The sequence below is a fragment of the Muntiacus reevesi genome, chromosome 3, assembly GCF_963930625.1.
Source record: "Muntiacus reevesi chromosome 3, mMunRee1.1, whole genome shotgun sequence".
NCBI lineage: Eukaryota > Metazoa > Chordata > Mammalia > Artiodactyla > Cervidae > Muntiacus > Muntiacus reevesi.
This window is the reverse complement of record NC_089251.1, coordinates 34241050-34262554: the sequence shown is the minus strand read 5'-3', so window position 1 is coordinate 34262554 and position 21505 is coordinate 34241050. Positions and strand designations below refer to the sequence as shown.

At 35.9% G+C, this 21505-nt stretch overlaps 1 protein-coding gene across 2 annotated transcripts in view; it reads right to left on the bottom strand.

Moving 5' to 3' along the window:
- Positions 1–21505, bottom strand: part of SPDYA (speedy/RINGO cell cycle regulator family member A) — a 36155-nt gene that overhangs the window by 8395 nt on the left and 6255 nt on the right. For both annotated transcript variants that reach the window (XM_065928924.1, XM_065928923.1), the window contains exons 4-7: positions 21335–21393; positions 18799–18884; positions 12237–12408; positions 3887–4187 (exon numbers count right to left, since the gene is read on the bottom strand). In XM_065928924.1, coding sequence (XP_065784996.1) covers positions 3887–4187; positions 12237–12408; positions 18799–18884; positions 21335–21393 — 618 coding nt within the window. The remainder of the gene's footprint in view (positions 1–3886; positions 4188–12236; positions 12409–18798; positions 18885–21334; positions 21394–21505) is intronic.

Genomic DNA, 21505 nt, shown 5'->3' with positions numbered 1-21505 from the left:
TGAAAAGGCAACCTACAAAATGGGAGAAAATATTTGCAAATCTTATATCTGATAAAGGGTTAATATCCAAAATATATAATGAACTCATAAAACTCAACAGAAAAAAAATCCAATCAAAAGATGGGCAGAGGAAATGAACAGACATTTTTCCAAAGAAGACATACAAATGGGCAACAGGTACATGAAAAGGTGTTCAACATCACTAATTAGCAGGGAAATGCAAATTAAATCCACAATGATCTAACATCTCACACCTGTTAGAATGGCAGCTAACAAGAAATAAGTTTTGGTAGGGATGTGAAGAAAAGGGAACCCTTGTGCACTGTTGGATGCAGTCACTATGAAAAACAGTATACAGGTTCCTCAAAAAATTAAAAATAGAACTACTATATGATCCAGCAATCCCACCTCTGGGTATTATCTGAAGGAAACAAAACCACTATCTTGAAAAGACACCTGCATCTCCATGTTCACTGCAGCATTATTTGCAATAGTCAAGAAATGGAATGGAAACAACTGAATTGTCCATCAACACATGAATGGATAAAGAAAATAAAATGAGAATATTTTACACACACACACACACACACATACACACACACACACTCCTCTTTAAAAGAAGGATATCTACCATTTGTGACAACATGGATGGACCTTGAGGGCACTGTGCTAAGTGAAATAAATGAGATAGTGAAAGGCAAATACCATGTGATATCACTTATATGTGGAATCAAAAAAAAAAGCCAAACTCATAGATACCCCACCAGATGGTGGTTGCCAGAGGTGGCGAGGAAAGGGACAATGGGTGAAAGTAGTGGAAAGTATAAACTTCCAGTAATAAGATAAATGACAGTGTCTTCGTGGCCTCTAGCTGACTGGGCCCCTTTTCCTGCAGTGCTCCTGACTCTGATATGGTGGGACAATTCACCCCCACCATGGGAATGAGCTCATGGTAGAGTTTTGTCAAGAGAATGCACTGGTCATAGTAAACACCCTCTTTCAACAACACAAGAGAAGACTCTACACATGGACATCACCAGATGGTCAACACCGAAATCAGATTGATTATATTCTTTGCAGACAAAGGTGGAGAAGCACTATACAGTCAGCAAGAACAAGACAGGGAGCTGACTGTGGCTCAGATTATGAATTCCTTATTGCCAAATTCAGGCTTAAATTGAAGAAAGTAGGGAAAACCACTAGACCATTCAGGTATGACCTAAATCAAATCCCTTACGATTATACAGTGGAAGTGAAAAATAGATTTAAGGGACTAGGTCTGATAGACAGAGTGCCTGATGAATGATGGTGAGAGGTTCGTGACATTGTACAGGAGACAGGAATCAAGGCCATCCCCAAGAAAAAGAAATGCAAAAAAGCAAAATGGGTGCCTGAGGAGGCCTTACAAATAACTGTGAAAAGAAGGGAAACAAAAAGGAAAGATATACCCATTTGAATGCAGAGTTCCAAAGAACAGCAAGGAGAGATAAGTCTTCCTCAGTGATCAATGCAAAGAAATAGAGGAAAATAGAATGGGAAAGACTAGAGATCTCTTCAAAAAAATTAGAGATACCAAGGGAACATTTCATGCAAAGATGGGCTCAATAAAGGACAGAAATGGTATGGACCTAACAGAAGCATAAGATATTAAGAAGAGGTGGCAAGAATACACAGAAGAACTATACAACAAAGATCTTCATGACCCAGATAACCATGATGGTGTGATCACTCACCTAGAGCCAGACATCCTGGAACGTGAAGTCAAGTGGGCCTTAGGAAGGATCACTATGAACAAAGCTAGTGGAGGTGATGGAATTCCAGTTGAGCTATTTGAAATCCGAAAAGATGATGCTGTGAAAGTGCTGCACTCAATATGCCAGCAAATTTGGAAAACTCAGCAGTGACCACAGGACTGGAAAAGGTCAGTGTGCATTCCAATCCAAAAGAAAGGCAATGGTAAAGAATGCTCAAACTACTGCACAATTGCACTCATCTCACATGCTAGTAAAGTAAGGCTCAAAATTCTCCAACCCAGGCTTCAACATACGTCAACTGTGAACTTCCAGACATTCAAACTGGTTTTAAGAAAGCCAGAGGAACCAGAGATCAAATTGCCAACATTCACTGGATCATTGAAAAAGCAAGAAAGTTCCAGAGAAACTTCTATTTCTGCTTTATAGACTACACCAAAGCCTTTAACTGTGTGGATCACTACAAAATGGAAAATTCTGAAAGAGATGAGAATACCAGACCACCTGACCTGCCTCTTGAGAAACCTGTATGCAGGTCAGGAAGCAACTGGACATGGAACAACAGACTGGTTCCAAATAGGAAAAGGAGTATGTCAAGGCTGTATACTGTCACCCTGCTTATTTAACTTATATGCAGAGTAAATTATGAGAAACGCTGGGCTGGCTGAAGCACAAACTGTAGTCAAGATTGCCAGGTGAAATATCAAAACTCAGATATGCAGATGATACCACCCTTATTGACAGAAAGCAAAGAAGAACTAAAGAGCCTCTTGATGAAAGTGAAAGAGGAGAGTGAAAAAGTTGGCTTCAAGCTCAGTATTCAGAAAACTAAGATCATGACATCTGGTCCCACCAGCTCGTGGGAAATAGATGGGGAGACAGTGGAAACAGTGTCAGACTTTATTTTTGGGGGCTCCAAAATCACTGCAGATGGTGACTGAAGCCATGAAATTAAAAGCCGCTTCCTCTTTGGAAGGAAAGCTATAACCAACCTAGACAGCATATTAAAAAGCAGAGACATTACTTTGTCAACAAAGGTCCGTCTAGTCAAGGCTATGGTTTTTCCAGTAGTCGTTTATGGGTGTGAGAGTTGGACTGTAAAGTAAGTTGAATGCCGAAGAATTGATGCTTTTGAACTGTGGTGTTAGAGAAAACTTCTGAGAGTCCCTTGGACTGCAAGGAGATCCAACCAGTCCATCGTAAAGGAAATCAGTGCTGAAAATTCATTGGAAGGACTGATGTTGAAGCTGAAACCAGTACTTTGGCCACTCGATGCAAAGAGCTGACTCATTCTAAAAGACCCTGATGCTGGGAAAGATTGAGGGCAGGAGAAGGGGACGACAGAGGATAAGATGGTTAGATGGCATCACTGACTCAATGGACCTGAGTTTGAGTAAGCTCCGGGAGTTGGTGATGGACAGGGAGGCCTGGAGTGCTGCAGTCCATGGGGTCGCAACGAGTCCGACACGATTGAGCGACGGAAGTGACTGCTTAATAAGATAAATAAGGCCTGGGGATATAATATACAGCACAGTGACTATAGTTAACAAGATCCTATATTTGAGAGTTGCTAAGAGAGTTGCTAAGAAAACCCTAAAAGTTTTCATTACAAGAAAAAAACAAAAACAAACTATGTGTGGTGATGGATGTTAACTAAAATTGTGTTAATCATTTTGCAACATTTATTAAATCATTATGTCGCCCACCTAAAACTAATACGTTACATGTTACTTTTATTCCATTAAAAGTGTGTAAAAGAAACCAATAGTTACTCACTGATAAAGCTGGATGGTGAGATTAGAAGTAAATTTATTTTCTTCTTCAAACTTGCTTTGAATAAAATAAACACTTCAAAGAAAATGGTTCAGGCTCTTAAAATACTTGGGATCCATGGTGAATTAAGTTTTAATTTAACAAGTCACGTTAAAAATCTCTTAGTTTAGGTAAGCTACCACAAAACAGATACCAAAATAAAAAGTAGCAACTGAAAAGGGCAAATTTTTCAATACTAATTTAACTCATATTGTTATAGTATAAAATTATTATGTACTGCTGCCTACAAGGACTATACAGGTCAATAGATAACTTCGATTCATTACTAAGGCGCATAGATCTGCCATATTGCTAAATCATACCTTGAGAATAGCTATAAGCTTGAGAAGTATCAACTATTTTGTCCATTGAGAATGAGTTGTGTGATTCCTGAGAATGTTTCTCCACCACTTCTACTGTATCACTGGATGATGATGATGATGATGAAGACAATCCCAGTCTAACATATCTTCCTTTTTTACCACATAGTGAACAATCTACCGGTGTGGCACTAGGTCCCCGGGGCAGTTGAACTTCATCTCTGTTGTAGTTTCTAACAGCTCCACTGTGATGCATAGAGCGTTCTCGTTGCCATATATAATGGGTTGGAGCAATGGCCATAACCTACAGTGGAAAGCTTTCTTTTAGAATTTTTAATAAGATTTTAAAATTTAGTGAGAGAACAAAAATTATAACTTAAGAACAGCTATCTCTATAACTAGATCTAAAAAAATGTTTTTTAAAAAAAGCATCTCCAGATAGGGCAGTATTACCTATAAAGTGATTCATTGCTTGGATTCTTAAGATAACAATTGGTAGAATATTTAAATTATTTCTAACAGGAAATAGAACTGAAGCAACTTTCCAGGTTTTGCTCAGATATTCTAGGTTTGGGAAAGAAAATGCCCCCCAAATAATACATCATTCTTAACTTTGGAATGTATTGGGTTGAGAATATTTTTAATCAAGGTTTCCACCTATGTATGTTTATCTTAGCATGTTTGCAATAATAGCAAGAGATACGGTAAATGAGAACACAGGTAAGTTGCTTAACCTCTCTGTTCCTGTTTTCTTGTCTGTAATATGGAGAGAAAAATACTGTCTATTTTAGCGGGTTGTCGCAAGTATTAGATGAGGAATCATTTAGAAAGTACTGAAGATTCTGCACTACATGTCTGCACTACTGTCAGGTGTTAGATAAGATACTGCCTTTAGAGTCGGGGTAGATTTAGTTTCTTATCCTGGCTCTGCCACTTGCTAGTTGTATGATGTTAGTTACTTAACCTTTAGGAGCCTCAATTTCTTCATATCTAAAATGGGGGATACTATCTGCCTCATAGGATTGTTCTGAAGGTTAAATATGTATAAAATCCTTATCACACAGTAAACATCTGGCCAATGAAAGCAAATGACAGCCATTTAAGAAGACAAGCTAGGGAAGTTGTACCTACCTGCTGATCTCATGGTATCTAAAACTTCAAAACAGAATGTTAGAATGTTACTTCTAAATGAAAAAAAAATGTTTAGTTGCAGTTATCAATGACCCAAGGTAAATTAGAAGTGTAGAATTTGACAGCTAGACAGTGTTTTTAAAAAATATTTAAGTTTCTGGACAAAACTATAATTCAAAAAGATAGACAGTACTTTAATTGATCAAGTGATTTTTCAGACTGGTTTGAGAAGCCCTTGGTTTCACAGACAACACTGGGGATCCCAGGAGGGGCTGAGGCAAGACAGAGCAGCTTGCAGAACCTCAATTTGGGGGATCGTATAAAATTTTGTTTGGAAAAAAGCTTTTGTTGTTAAGAATGAAAAACCCTAACAGTACCCTCCACCCCCAGTCCCAGTTAAAGCCAAATCCCTCAGAAAATAGGGTTATTGCGGTTACTGTCTCACTTCAAGGCAATGAATAAAGAATACTAGCTATGCTAACTTTATGATCGTTTCTTTTAACCTTTTTATTTTGTATTAGGGTATAGCCAGTTAACAATGGGATAGTTTTAGGTGAATAGCAAAGAGACTCAGCCATCCTTATACGTGTATCCATTCTCCCCCAAAGTCCCCTTCCATCCACAGTGCCACATAACTTGAGTGGAGTTCCATGTAGCTATGCTAATTTTTAAAGTGTACTTTAGAATTGGATTTATTTTATAATCTACTTCTTAAATCCTTGAAAAAAGTTTTCAACCAAAGACATGTAATGAAAGTTATATGTCTTTTAAAAGGCAGAAGTAAATAAAGATGTTAACTGCAAACATACATATTTCTGCGATAATATAAAATTTGGTTAAGAAATACCCAAGGTGAGGAAGTAAAATGTGAATTTTTCTTGTTCCTTCCAAATTTGTCTATAATTTTTCCTCAGTATTTCTCTATTTCCCATATCTGGAATGGCCTTTCCCTTTGTCTTAGCATTGCTTTTCCTTCAATGCCTGGCATAAATCCCACCTTTCTAGAAACTCTAGGTTTCAAATTTTATTGTTAATCCTATATTAGGACTCAGCATATAAATGTTAGTACTCAGATATATCTTTTTATGCATGTAACCTCTTCCGGACAGGAACAGCTTCTTGTACATCTCTCTCTCAAATGCCCTCTCCACAACTGTGAAAGTGAAAGTTGATCAGTTGTGTTCGACTCTGTGACCCCATGGACTGTATACATACAGTCCATGGAATTCTCCAGGCCAGAATACTGGAGTGGGTAGCCAGCTCCCTTCTCCACAACAGTACACAGTCATTAAATATTTCTTAATGATAGATGAAAATAAGAAATTAAGAGGTCACTGACATTACTAGCCTTCAACAATATAACTTTTGTAGGAACCCTACAGCAATGTCTAATGAAGAGAGCAGAGGGAGCTATGAAGTCAAGGGAACTCTGAAGCAAAGGGCACAATATAGAAGATTTGGTACTGTTCTTTCTGCAATAAACTAGGCATCATAGTCTCTCCACATGCTAACCTAGAGAAATGCATGCAAGTGCACACTCTTTTAAATATATATATGAGGTCTACATATATTTCGCACACACATTAGAATGTTACAGTGATAAAAACAGTGAATTAAAAAGAAAACTGTACCACAGTCAAAAAAGCAAGATTTTGGTCTTAATTCTATTTAGTTCCTATGACCTTAGGGAAATTGCATTAACTTTCTGAGTCACAAGGCCTTTTATATATGAGACAATAGGTCACTTAGAGTTATCAAACTCTACAATTCTATGAAAGTGACTTCTCTGAAGCATTGGTAGCACTTGACCTATCAGAAACATTATCCTAGTTTTTTTACTTCAACTCACTCTTCTGTTATTTTTAGTGATTTCTTGGTGGGGGGTGGAGGTGGGCTTTGGTGAGTTTTTAAAATTTAATATTTGGCTGTTTTTCTCTCTATATAGTCTACTTCTCTGTGATCGCAAGTGGCAGTATAAGGTGTTAAAAGCAATGACTTTCAAGTTAGACTGCCTAGGTTTGAATACTGGTGTGCTGCTTTTCTAATTGTGTGACCTTGGAGAAGTCATTTAGTCTCTCTGTGCCTGTTTCCTTATCTGGATTACCTAGTTAGCTGTAAGAATTGTGAGAGTTAATACATGTGCAGTACTGAGACCAGTGCTCAGACATTACTTTCATTGTGGATCTTTTATCTACTACCAAACTTTAAACATCTCTTAATGAAATGACAGATGTCAGAGAACACAGAACACTGGAAAACCATCAGATGTGAAGTCAAGCTCTGGTTCTGCCATTTAACTATGTATGATCTTGAGTAAATTTCAACCTTCGTAGTCCTCAGTTTCATCAGTTATAAAATGAGAATGCTACAATCCTCAAAAGTACTTTTGTGAGGATAAGAAGCTAATTTATGTGAAAATATAAATTTGTAAAGCACAATGCAAATGTATAGTATAATTATTGTAAGCCAATTTGTAGCTAGTACTGTAACTTGCATTTATTTTAGGATATGTGACTAAAAAATGGGTTGGCAGTGTGCCAGTACTGGGCTCTTAATAACAAATGCATAGAACACTTAACTAAATTTCTTAGCATGTCTCCCCATGCCGCGCCCCCCACTCCGCCAAAATTATCTATCTGGGTATCTGGATAAGGGTCAGTGCTAAGGCTGTTCAGTAAAGAATTGTTCCATAGTCTTGTTTATTTTTAATTTTCTTTATTGAAGTACAGTTGATTCACAATGTTTCAGGTGTACATACAGCAAAGTGATGCAGTTGTATACTTCCTCAGATTATCTTCCATTATTGATTATTACAAGATACTGAATGTAGTTTCCGTGTTATACAGTAGAGGTCCTTGCTGTTGGTTTTCATGGGTAAGAAAGTATGAAAAAGAAATGGAAGCTTTAAGTTCCATTATGTCAGTCAGTTGTATTTACTGAGTACCTACTACAAGTCAGGCACTGTTCTAGATACTGTACATGTAATAAGCACAGAATAAAGACCCTCTTGGGGACTTCCCTGGCAGTCCAGTGATTAGGACACACCACTTTCACTGCTGAGGGCTCAGGTTCAATCCCTGGTTGAGGGAACTAAGATCCTGCAACCTTCACAATGAAGCCAAAAAAAACAAAGACCCTCTTGGAATTTATATTCTAGTAAGGGGAAATAGACATCAGCAAGATAAGTAAGTAAAATAGAGTGTTATACAATGGCTAAGTGTTGCGAGGAAAACCAGGAAAAGGAGTAGAGAATAAAAGACGGACATACTACTTGCTATTTTACCAGCTTTATTGAGATATAACTCAGATATCATACAATTCACTGGTTTAAAGTATAGAATTCAATGGCTTTTGATTTCTTCAGGGTAGCACAATGATTACTACAATCAATTTTAGTACATTTTTTTTTTTTAATTTTAGTACATTTTCATCACTTCATAGAGAAGGCAGTCACACTCCACTCCTCCCTCCCTTCAGCCTCAGGCAACCACTTTCTATGATTTTGGATTTATGTATTCTTCACAGTTGATGTAAATGAACTATGTGGCTCTCTGAGGACTGGTTTCTTTCATTTGCATAAGGTTTTCAGCATTCATCCACTTTGTAGCATGTATCGATACCTTATTCCTTTTAATTGCCAAGTAATGTATCATTGTATTGATATTTTGTCTATCCATTCATTAGCTGCTGGACATTTCAGTTGTTTTTACAACTACTGACTATTATGAATAAGGTTGCTTGCTATAAACATTCATGTAGAAGTTTTCAAAAAATATCTATTTATTTTTGGCTGTGCTGAGTCTTAATTGCTATACTTTCTCTAGTTGCGGTGAGCATAAGCTACTCTCCAGTTGTGGAGCATGGGCTTCTCATTGTGGTGGCTTCTCTTGCTGTAGTGAACAGGCTCTAAGGGCACGTGGGCTTCAGTAGTTGCTGCTCCTGGGCTGCAGAGGGAAAGCTCAGTAGTTGTGGCACATGAACTTAGTTGCTCCATGGCATGTGGGATCTTCCTGGACCAGGGATCAAACTGGTATCCCTTACACTGTAAGGTGGATTCTTAACCACTGGACCACCAGGAAAGCCCCATGTACAAGTTTTTGTGTGAACATAATTTTCATTTCTTTAGAGTATAAAACTAAGAGTGGAATTGCTGGGTCATATGGTCTATGTTTAGCTTTTTGAGGAAGTGCCAGACCGTTTTCCAAAGAACCTAAATGATTTTACATTTCCACCAGAAGTCAGGGTTCCAATTTCTCCACATCCTTGCAATATTTGTTATTATCAGTCTTTTTTTTAAATTATAGCTTTCCTAGTGCATGTAACGAAATATCTCCTTGATTTTGATTTTACATTTTTCTGATGGCTGTTGAGCATCTATTCATGTGCTTTTTTGCCCATCTAAATATTTTTTGGAAAAAATGTGTATTAAGATCCTTTGCCCTTTAGAAAATTGGGTTGTCTCTTTATTTCTGAGTTTTAAGAGCTGTTTATATATTTTAGATACAAGTACTTTATAAGATAGATGATTTGCAAAGATTTTCTTCCAGTTTCTGGGCTGTCTCTTCACTTTCTTAATGGTCCCTTTGAAGAACAAAATTTTTAACTTTTGATGATGCTCATTTTTTTATCTGTATTTTCTATCCTTGCTTGTGCTTCTGGTTATTACATCTAAGAAACCTAATCCAAGGTCATGAAGATTTAACATATATGTTTTAAGAATTTTATAGTTTTTAGCTCTTAAATATATGTCTTTGATCCATTTGAGTTAGTTTTTATATATATGATATGAAGCAGGGGTCCAGGTGCTTTCTTTTGCATGTGGATATCCAGTTGCTTCAGCACAATTTGTTGAAAAGATTATTCTTGCTCCACTGAGTTTTCTTGGCACCCTTGCCAAGAAACATAAATTTCTGGACTCTTCCATTTTTATTCCATTAAGGGAGATACTATGGAATATAGGGTGGTAAGGAATGATTTTTCCGAGGCGACACTTGGCAGAGTCCTGCATGAAGTGAGGGAGTGAAGCATACTAACCAATAACTGCGGGAAAGCATTCCAGATAATAGGAGTGGCAAGTGCAAAGACTCCAAGGTAGGAGCGTCCTTGATGAATCTGAGGAATAGCTAGAAGGCCAGTGTGGTTAAAGTGAAGTGAGCAAGGCTGGGAGATAAAGTCAACGAAATAAGGGAGGAGAGCTGGCAGACCATGTGGAGCAAGATAAGGATGTTGACTTTTACTCTGTGAGATGAGAAACCTCTGAAGGTTTTTGAGTAGAGGAGACATGATTTTATTTCCTAAAAGATTTACTCTGGCTGCTATGAAGAATAAACTATAGGCGAGAAAGACTGTGAGGGAGTCTATTTGGAGAGTTATGGAAATAATTGAGGCAAGAGATGACAATCAAAGTAGGGTTTAGTGGTGGAGAAGGTGAGAAATGGTAGGATGCTGGATATTTCTTTAAGGTATAGATACGAAAAAAAAAAAAAAAGCCTAGGGTGACAGTTTTTGGCCAGCAACTAGAATGATGAAGTTACTGTTTATTGACATGTGGAAGATTGTAGGAGGAGCAAGTGTGGAGGTCTGTGTGGGAGAATCAAAAACTCAAATTTTCAGCATGTTAAGTCTGAGGTATCTACTAGATAATCAAACATGAAGTAGGAAATTAGACATGCCAATCTGGAATTAGGGGAGAGCTCTGATAGTTCTCAGTGCTGAAGCCTCAAGAGACAGAACTTTTCTGAAAATCCGACTGACATTTTCAGTGTCAGTGAAATGAGTGAAAAAGTCAATGAAAAATCAGTGAAAAAAAAAGTCATTGTAACAACTGACTTTTCAGGTGTCTAAAACATTGTAGTCTTATAAGCCACCTCATTCTCTAACAGTCTGGTATCAGCAACCAAGGTAATTCCAGCTCCAATAGAATAAAACTGTTGCAGTTAAAATGTGAGTCATTGTACCTTAAGAGTGGTGGGCAGTCTACCAGGAGGAAGCATTGCCTATCCTGACCTCTTGCCTCCAGTGCCTCCTCCATGCACTTGGCTGAGTGTTCCATGGAGCTTGAAGCATTTACTTTGATAAAATCAGTGTTCAAATAAGGGTACTATCATACCAAGGATGGCAAAAGGTGCACAAATTACCCACTCCTGACCTGGGGAGGCAGTGACAAAAATATAACAAGACAGGAATTTTTCAATGCCCTGTAATTGGAATGGGTCCTTTAAATTCATTAATGAGGATCCACTAATGGAAGGGAGTAGTCATACATACTCATCCTTTCATATTTTTCTATTGAATATAATCACGTGCTGTACAGTCTTCTAAGTTATTTCTGAATCTTTGCATTTCTCCCAATATTCAACAATTCTAATTTAATCCAAAACCATGTATAACCTCTATAACTTCATCTCATTAATAAATATAATTAACAAGATTAGTTCTGGACAGAGTTCTGTGACACACCTCTAAAGTCTTCCCTCAGGTTGGACACTAATCCATTAACTGGCTTCTCTGGCCTATAGTCATTAAACTAGATATGACTTCATTTAATTACAGCATTATCTCCCCAAACTTTTCTGAACTAGTTCTGGCTTACAGTGATCACTGCCTTCCATTAATTTTCTACTCCAATATTTTTAGTTTGAAACATTATCTTTCTTTACTGAAAACCAGAACATCAGATAAAATAACTCATCTTTTAATTTAGTGTCTGCTTTACATTAATAGAATCTGTCATCAAGGAAACTTACTTTATGTATGCTATATATGAAAAGAGGTATAGTTTTTAAGCTTATTTAAATTTATTTAAATTTTAATATCACACTGTTTATATTTCAACCTCATGAATGTGAAATTTTGATACTTTAATGGAAATTATTATTCAGCTCCAATGTTATTACCCTGAAGTACTTTGGAATGTGCACACTATTTCTTCCTAACATATTGGTGATCTTTTAGAGAAGAGAAACACACTAAAATAAAAATACTTTCTATGGAAGTAGGCTGTTCAGAAAAAAAGAAATGACAACTTTTAATTATTGTGCTATAAATTTAAAATATCAACATTTTAATATACAAGTTGTACTCATGGTAATCATCAAGGTTAACAGTTTACCCTTCATTTACAAAAAATGAAGCATTAGAAGCACATTAAAAAACAAGACAGGGAAAATTACATAAAGAGAAGACAGAGATTATACATATATAAAGCATTTAAAAATCTTACCTCCTCACAGCATCGCCTGCTTACAATAGCCCTATAGTCAATTCTATCCCAGAGTTGGTCCCTTAACTTTAAAAAGTCAGGGAATAATTTTCTCCAGTTTTTCCCTAAAGCCCATGGAAAAATTTCATATTTGGATTCTTCTTCATCTTCTTCAACTGTATTAGCGAGATACCTAAAGAAAACGACCAATAACTCAAAAAAGAAATGGGTAAAGGACAGGAAGAGAGTTTACACACATACAAAAAACCCAGCTTGTTTATAAACACAGTAAAAGATGTTCAAGCCTTATGAATGATAAAAGAAATGTATATCAAAAATAGAGATACAATGAATTTTACATTGTTGAATTCTGAATATTTTTATAGTCCTATAAATTTTGAGCTTTGTTCTAGGATGCAGCTATTTGAAACATATCTGATCCTTTTGTCTTGATTTCATGATTTGTTAGATGGATCTGGAGCAATGTTCAGTTTGGGGCTAATTACTCCCCACTAGGGCAAGATGTTTCCAAGTACTCTACTCAATACTGAATTATTCAGCGTGAACTGGAAGTTTTTTCAGTCTGGTGTGAGAACAGGTACTATTAGAGCCGCGGGTGAATGTTAGGCACTGTGTTCCCTCTAACCTTTTCTTATGGTCTTTCTCGACACTCAAATACCTGAGGGGGACTAGGCATGCACAAAAGTAGGAAAACAGGACAGATAAGAAGAATCATTAGCCAATCAAAACTGATATATGGTAGAAGTAATAGACAAAGACACTAAAACAGTTACAATTATTCCAGATGTTCAGAAAGACAAGTAGACACATTGAAAGTATACCTCTAGAGATGAAAACTTTGTGTACAATGAAAATTACACTGAGTGAGGGTAACAGCATATTAAATGTCACAGAAGGAAAGATTTGTGCACTGAAGACATAGTAATATAAACTATCCAAAATGAGACACACTGAGAAAATGAAACAAAAATAATGAACAGAGCATCAATAAGCTGTGAGATAACTTCAAGCAGCTTAATATAGGTGAAATTAGAATCCCTAAAGGGTGGTGGGTGAACAGAAAAAACACCTGGAGAAATAATTACTGAAAAATTTTGAAATGTGATGAAAACTATAAACCCACAAAGAAGCTGAATAAACTCCAAAGCACAAAACATATGGAAAATTACACCAAAGCATATCATAATTAATTGCTTAGGGCCAGTGATATAGAGAAAATCTTAAAAGCAGTCAGAGAGAAAAACAGACACATTAAATTATATACGAATAGAGATAAGGATGAAGCAGATTTCTTACTGGAAACAATGCAAGCTCCATAGATGATTTTCTAATGAAAAAAAAGGCAACTTGTAATAAAAAGATTTACAAAACATATAAGGGAACAAGGCAAAATGAACACAAACAGGCTGTGAAGTATGAAGATATTGGAATTAAAAGACAAACACCCAATAAACGGGGGCCTTAAAAGCAAACAGAAAGGTAGGCAAATGATCCCAAGTGGAACGTTTGAGATGCAAGAAGTAACAGTAATCAAAGATATATAAATATGTGGGCAAATCTAAACAAATGTTGAATTTATAAAACAGCAATAATAGTGTCTAACTTTTTAGAGAGCATCATGTAGAACTAATGGAATTGTAAGATAACAGAATAGAAGTTGGGTCTTGTAATTAAAAATAACTAGGGTAATTGCGCAAAGAATAGGTGTAGAATGTAAGATTTCCAAAGAAGTAGAGGAAAAAAGGTGTCAAAGGTAAAAAATTTAAAATCTCAATTAAAAAAAAGATAAAAGTGGAGGGGAAAGAAGAAACAGGAAAATAAAATGGAATATTTACAAAGTACACAACAAGATGGTGGGGGAAAATGCAAATATATAAGAAACAAGAGTATTTTTTCCTGTAGTGAAAGTGAACTACAGCTACACATATCAATAGAACTCAGTCTCAAAATAATATCATAAAGCAAAAGAAGGAATTTAAAGAAGACATGTACATATAATTTTTATTGTACTGCCCCCAAATAGGAATAACCAAATAATATATTATTTAGAGGTATATACATAGAGTAAAGGAAAGCAAAAAAATGATTACTTGTGGAAGGAAGAGGCTCTAATTGGGAAACTGTGTGCTGTGAGCTTCTAAGGTTCTGGTAATGTTCTATTCTTAAGTCAGGGGTACATGAATGTCTGTTTTGCTTTTATTCTTTCACACACACATACATATACACTCCAATCACTCTTCTGTAGATATTTCACATTAAAAACTTTTAAAAGCACACATAGAAGTGTAAGTACATTTCTATTCATGTAACATACACACTGGTTCATATATAGAAAATTATTTCTAGACAGATACATATGAAACTGTTAATTATCCTTGAGGAGGGAGCTCAAGATCTTGAGATATGAGAAGACTTATTTTTAATTGTATACCCTCCTATGTAGTCTTTTTAACCATGCACATATTCATATTTGTGTGGGTGTGTACGTGTGTCTCAGTTGTGTCCGACTCATTGTGACTCCATGGACTGTAGCCCAGAAGGCCCCTCTGTCCATGGGATTTTCCAGGTAAGAATACTGGAGTGGGTTGCCATGCCCTCCTCCAGGGGATCTTCCTGACCCAGGGATCGAACCCACTTCTCTTGCATCTCCTGCACTGGCAGGCAGGTTCTTTACCACTGGTGCCACCTGAAAAGTACCCATTCATATTTAGTTACATTCATATGAGTACTTACATATTTTTATTCTCCCTTAAATTATTTTAATATTATTTTATACATATATTATTAATATCATAAGGCACTTCATTGTTAAACTCACTGTTATTTGAGTCAAACTGTGTCCTTTCTGAAATTATATCAAGTAATTTCTCACTTTAGTATTCCTAATAGTTGTTAATAAACTGTAGATAGAGTTGGAAGAGGTTGGCCCCTTTCATGCTTGCTGATTTCTATGAAAAAATATAATGCACATATTGAGTGCCACACTCAGTATGCCAGCAAATTTAGAAAACTTAGCAGTGGACACAGGACTGGAAAAGGTCAGTTTTCATTCCAATCCCAAAAAAAGGCAATGCCAAAGAATGTTCAAACTACCACACAATTGCACTCATCTCACACGCTAGCACAGCAATGCTCAAAATTCTCCAAGCCAGGCTTCAACAGTAAGTGAATCTTGAACTTGCAGATGTTCAAGCTGGATTTAGAAAAGGCAGAGGACCAGAGATCAAATTGCCAACATCTGTTGGATCATAGAAAAAGCAAGAGAGTTCCAGAAAAACATCTATGCCAAAGCCTTTGACTGTAGATCACAACAAACTGTGGAAAATTCTTAAAGAGATGGGAACACCAGACCAGCTTACCTGCCTCCTGAGAAATCTGTATGCAGGTCAAGAAGCAACAGTTAGAACTGGACATGGGACAATGGACTGGTTCCAAATTGGGAAAGGAGTATGTCAGGCTGTATATTGTTCACCCTGCTTATTTAACTTATATGCAGTGTACATCCTAAGAAATACCAAGTTGGATGAAAACAAGCTGGGAGAAATATAAATAATCTCAGATATGCAGATGACACCACCCTTATGGCAGAAAGCAAAGAACTAAAGAATTTCTTGATGAAAGTGAAAGAGGAGAATGAAAAAGCTGGCTTAAAACTCAACATTCAAAAAACTAAAATCATGGCATCCAGTCCCATCACTTCATGGCAAATAGATGGGGAAACAATGGAAACAGTGACAGACTTTCTTTTCTTGGGCTCCAAAATCACTGCAGATGGTGACTGCAGCCATGAGATTAAAAGATGCTTGCCCCTTGGAAGAAACTATGCCAAACCTAGACAGCATATTAAAAAGCAGAGACATTTCTTTACAAAGGTCCGTCTAGTCAAAGCTATGGTTTTTCCAGTGGTCATGTATGGATGTGAGAGTTGGACTATAAAGAAAGTTGAGCACCAAAGAATTAATGCTTTTCAACTGTGGTGTTGGAGAAGACTCTTGAGAGTCCCTTGGACTGCAAGGAGATCCAACTAGTCAATCTTAAAGGAAATCAGTCCTGAATATTCATTGGAAGGACTGATGCTGAAGCTGAAACTCCAATACTCTGGCCACCTCATGCAAAGAGTTGACTCACTGGAAAAGACCCTGATGCTGGGAAAGATTGAGGGCAGGAGAAGGGGACGACAGAGGATGAAATGGCTGGATGGCATCACCAACTCGATGGACATGATTTTGAGCAAGCTCCAGGAGTTGGTGATGGACAGGGAAGCCTGGCATGCTGAAGTCCATGGGGTTGTAGAGAGTTGGACACTTCTGAGTAACTAAACTGAACTGAACTGAAAAAGCACTATGGTACGGAGGAACCTGGTAGGCTACAGTCCTTGGGGTCACAAAGAGTCAGACACGACTGAGCAACTTCACTTTCACTTTTCAATATAGTATTAGGACATTATGGTTCCATTCTACATTAACAATTTTTCAGGCTCCATACAATGAAATGTCTATATCTTACACATGTAAGTTGTCTTCTAATTTGAAATAGATTTTTCTTGGAGCAGAGTCCATTTATTTTGCATAGGGTTAATTATGTTTATTTAAATAAAGAATTAAGAAATTCTATGTTAGCCATTGATATGCAAAAAAGTAAGGTACACATTCCTTGCCTTTAAGGAGTTTATAGTCAAGTAGAAAAGGCAACCAAGTATGAAAAAAATACATAACTAAAAAATATAGAAAAATAATAGTAGAAGTTCAGAGTGTTAAAAAAATATATAGAAAATACCTTGAAATTGAACTGTGGCTGAGAAAATATTTAATGAGAACTACTGAGTTGGGTGGGCTTCCCCTATGGCTCAGATGGTGAAGAATCTGCCTATAAATCAGGACACCCAGGTTTGGTCCCTGGGTCAGGACGATCCCCTGGAGAAGGAAATGGCAACCCACTCCAGTATTCTTGCCTGGAAAATTCCATGGACAGAGAAGCCTGGCGGCCTACAGTTCATGGGACTACAAAGAGTCAGACACGACTGAGCGACTATCACTTCACTTCACAATGAGTGGGGTTATATCAAAAGTACAATTAGATTAAAAAATGGAAATTATGATTCATGTTACTTTTAATATGAAGCTTATAATACAACATGCAATAAAACCTGACATGCTACTACACAGTTTAAGCTAACAAAGTGCTGTGCTGGTAATAATTTTACAAAACTGGTCAAATCCAATTTTGGGCATGTGGTAAGATTTAAATAAAGTTTCTTTTGGCTTGTTTTCAATTTTCAGGTGAGAAAAAACTACAAAATAGAGATACACAGATCAATACACAGGTATAATACTAAGAGACACATTCACAGCAGTACAGCTTAGTGTCAAATGGCTGGACTTGGCCATTGGCAAATCACACCTAAATCTGTGCCCCAGTTCCGCTGTTTACTAACTTTTGTGACCTTGGAAAGCACTTAATCTTCCTAAGTTTCATTTTTCCTATCTGTAAAATGGAGATAATTTAAAAATATATCTCATAGGAAAGTTAAATGAGTTTATAGAAAATATTTTTCTGGTGCCTCGCACATGATACTCAAACTAGCTAATACTATTATGTTCCTCCAATTTAGCAATCATCATCAAGTTTTATACTGAGTTCATTTTTTCCTCTGTATGGGGAAATGTATCTCCTGAAAACATGCAAAGATCAATTTCTTCTAGTCCTATTTCTTGAATTACATTCTGAATTAAGCAGACTTTAAATTCTTCATTGCTAATAGTTGTGGTGATATTTAATTTCAATATGTTTATATGTAGGTCCTTAGTTAGGTACTTAAAATTATATTCATATATTTCTAACTGTAGTTTTGTATCCAGGTACTGGGGTTTTGATACTGAGATTGTCTAGAGTATTTTCCACAAACTGTTCAACTTTAAAAGGCAACAGTTATAATGATTTTTACTAAATATTAAATTTCAAAGAGGATATTCTGGCTTTTAAAAAGTCTCTAAGTCCAAAAGAGGAAAATTTGGGGATAATTTAATATGGAACACTATATAAAGTATGACAATGTGAAAGGTACAACACAAACTCAAGTGGAATATGAAATAAATCTTAGGCATAAGATCAATGAAAAGAACGTAAGAATATCTTATTAAAGTAAAAAAAAATACAGCTTTTAAACAGGAAAGCCTATTCAAAGATATATACCAGGGTTTAAACAGCCTCTATTTTAAATAAGGTATTGTAGATATTGGGCTTCTCTGATAACTCAGTTGGTAAAGAATCTACCTGCAATGCAGGAGACCCTGGTTCAATTCCTGGGTCAGGAAGATCCTCTGGAGAAGGGAAAGATTACCCACTCCAGTATTCTTGGGCTTCCTTGGTGGCTCGGCTGATGAAGCAACCGCCCACAATGCAGGAGACCTGGGTTGGGAATATCCCTTGAAGGGAAAGGCTACCCACTCCAGTATTCTGGTCTGGAGAATTCCATGGACTGTATAGTCTATGGGGTCACAAAGAGTCAGACACGACTTATAAATAACTACCATAAAAATCACTTAGTAGAAAGCATACTTACAGAGCAATAAAGAAATTTATCCTGGTATGCTCATTTACAGTAAATTTAGCTCTCTTGAAATAAACAAAGGTCATAGCCAAAAGATACTATAGAGAAAAAAGTTAAAAGTTAAAATTAATGTTTTGCTTTCATAAGTAAAACTGCTTCAAACTAGCTGTCTTTATATGCTAAAACAACAAAGCATTATTTATCCTTATTACAGAAACACCTATTTGAGTCCTTATTTTTTGGCTTCCTTTAATCCATATGAATAGTGAGAAATAGTTCTGGATCACTTATGATTAAGTCATAATTGGAATCAACTCCTAAATTTTATTCTTGCCAATATTTTTTGAATCCCAAACTCATTTTTTTCCTATTATTCAAACATATAAAGAAGCTGAAATGATAATCAAGTGAATAACCATACATCCTTTACCAAGATTCATCAGTTGTCACTCTGTTGCCACACTGGCTTGATGTATGTGTATATGCAACTTTCCCCCTCCTCAACTCTTCGAGTTAGTTGTAGACATCCATACTCAAAATACTCAAAATAATTAAAAAAATAACTTCTAACCAGAAATTAGAATCACATGGCTCTATTTTCACTGGGAAAAGTGTTTTAAATGTATTATGAGAAAGACATGTCTAGCCTGTTATTAGGACCTATGCCAGGTTCTGCCTGTTCAAGTTAAAACCAAGTTACAACACAAATATATTAGATTCCCTCTCATAAAATAGCTAATTCATCCTACCTTCACAGGTTTGACCACAAAGGTGATTCCAAGTTTTTCAAGGTAACTTTCAGTAGAGGACTCTAGTATAGTTTGTTAAAATACACTATCCCTGGTTAGTTACTTTAGAGGCACTGCCCCCTGCTGTCCAACAACTTTAATTACCGATAAGGCGCTTAAACTAAAATTTAAACTTTATTAAGTCCACATGAACTGGATATTTGATATGAAGGCGTTACTGTTAATGTTTAAAGGTATTAGTGACACTGATTATGTTTAGAAATATCTCAACTTTTAGAAGTATGTCTTTAAATATTTATGGATAAAATGTTAGGCTGTCTGGGATTTGCTTCAAAATAATCCAGCTTTGGGGAAAGAAATGAGAAGAAACAAGAATGGCCATGAGTTGATGACTGTTTTAGCTGGATGGCAGGTACACAGACGGTCTTTGTTCTATTGCCTCTACTATAATTTTAAACGTACTACTGCATGTTTGAAATTTTCTAAAATTAAAATTTCAAACTTTAAAAGAAAACTTCCAATTTTATTTTTGTTATCTTAAGCTTAAAAGAAGAGAGTTTACATCAATATTAAATTAATGGGTATTGAATCATGAAGTAGTCTGTTCATTCCCTTTTCTGTTGGTTGGCACATGATCTTAAATGTGATATGAAGTCATGCTGCATTTTCTGATATGACGAACTGGTCTAAGACGACATTTATAAATTTAGAAAGATGGTAACGATAATCCTATATGCAAGACAGAAAAAGAGACACAGATGTATAGAACAGACTTTTGGACTCTAGGGGAGAAGGAGAGGGTGGAATGATCTGAGAGAACAGCATTGAAACATATATATTATCAAGTGTGAAACAGATCGCCAGTCCAGGTTGGATACATGAGACAAGTGCTCAGCTGGTACACTGGGATGACCCAGAGGGATGGGATGGGGAGGGAGGTGAGAGGGGGGTTCAGGATGGGGAACACATGTAAATCCATGGCTGATTCATGTCAATGTATGGCAAAAACCACTATAATATTGTAAAGTAATTAGCCTCCAACTAATAAAAATAAATGAAAAAATAAATAAATAAAAGAGAAGGAACAGGGAAAAAAAAAAGCTCGAATTCTGTTTGGCTAAACCTAAAGAATATAGAGACATCACAATCCCTACTGTATAAATCAGCATCATGATGTTCTTTTATGAAACAATGATCCCTATATAAAGAATAAGATAAACTAATTTTACTCTACAAGATTATTGGGATTTCATTTAAATTATCTACAAAATATTAAAATGTATAATCAACCACTTTTATCAGATGTTATTACATGATAAAAGGTAACAATTCTGATCAAAACATATTAAGCCTAATACAGCAAATATTTTATAACTATAAATGGAGTATAACTTTTAAATATTGTGAATCATATTGTACACCTGTATTGTACATCAACTGAACTTCAATTAAAAAAGAATAAAAAGCAAAACCAAACCAAAACCACCCAACTAACCAAAAAACATATTAAACATCATGTTTTTTTTAAAAATTTTTTTAAACATGTTTTAAATCAAGCAAATATGGGTTTAAGATCATATGAACCTAAATCAATAATATTTTACAATTCCTTGAGTATAGATGGAATGAATGTTTGTTGTATACTAATGTATAAGGATTCCATTTTGAAGAAGCAACGTTAAGTTAGTTCTTTTCTTAACCTTAATTAATGATAGAAAATCATTATAAGGTTCATTAAAGTCCTGACAGTCCAATAACATAAAAATGCTAGTTAATGATTATACTGTTATCAAATTTACCTTGTCTGCAATTTTACAGCAGCAGTCCATCCACAAGAAATCCTGAATTAAATCGTCATCTACAACAAAAGAAGGCTATGACTTGTCTTTTGAAAACAGGTTTCCTTTTGAAGAATTAATTTTTACATAAGGAGATTATAAACAATGTTTATAAATCAAACAAAATGGCTG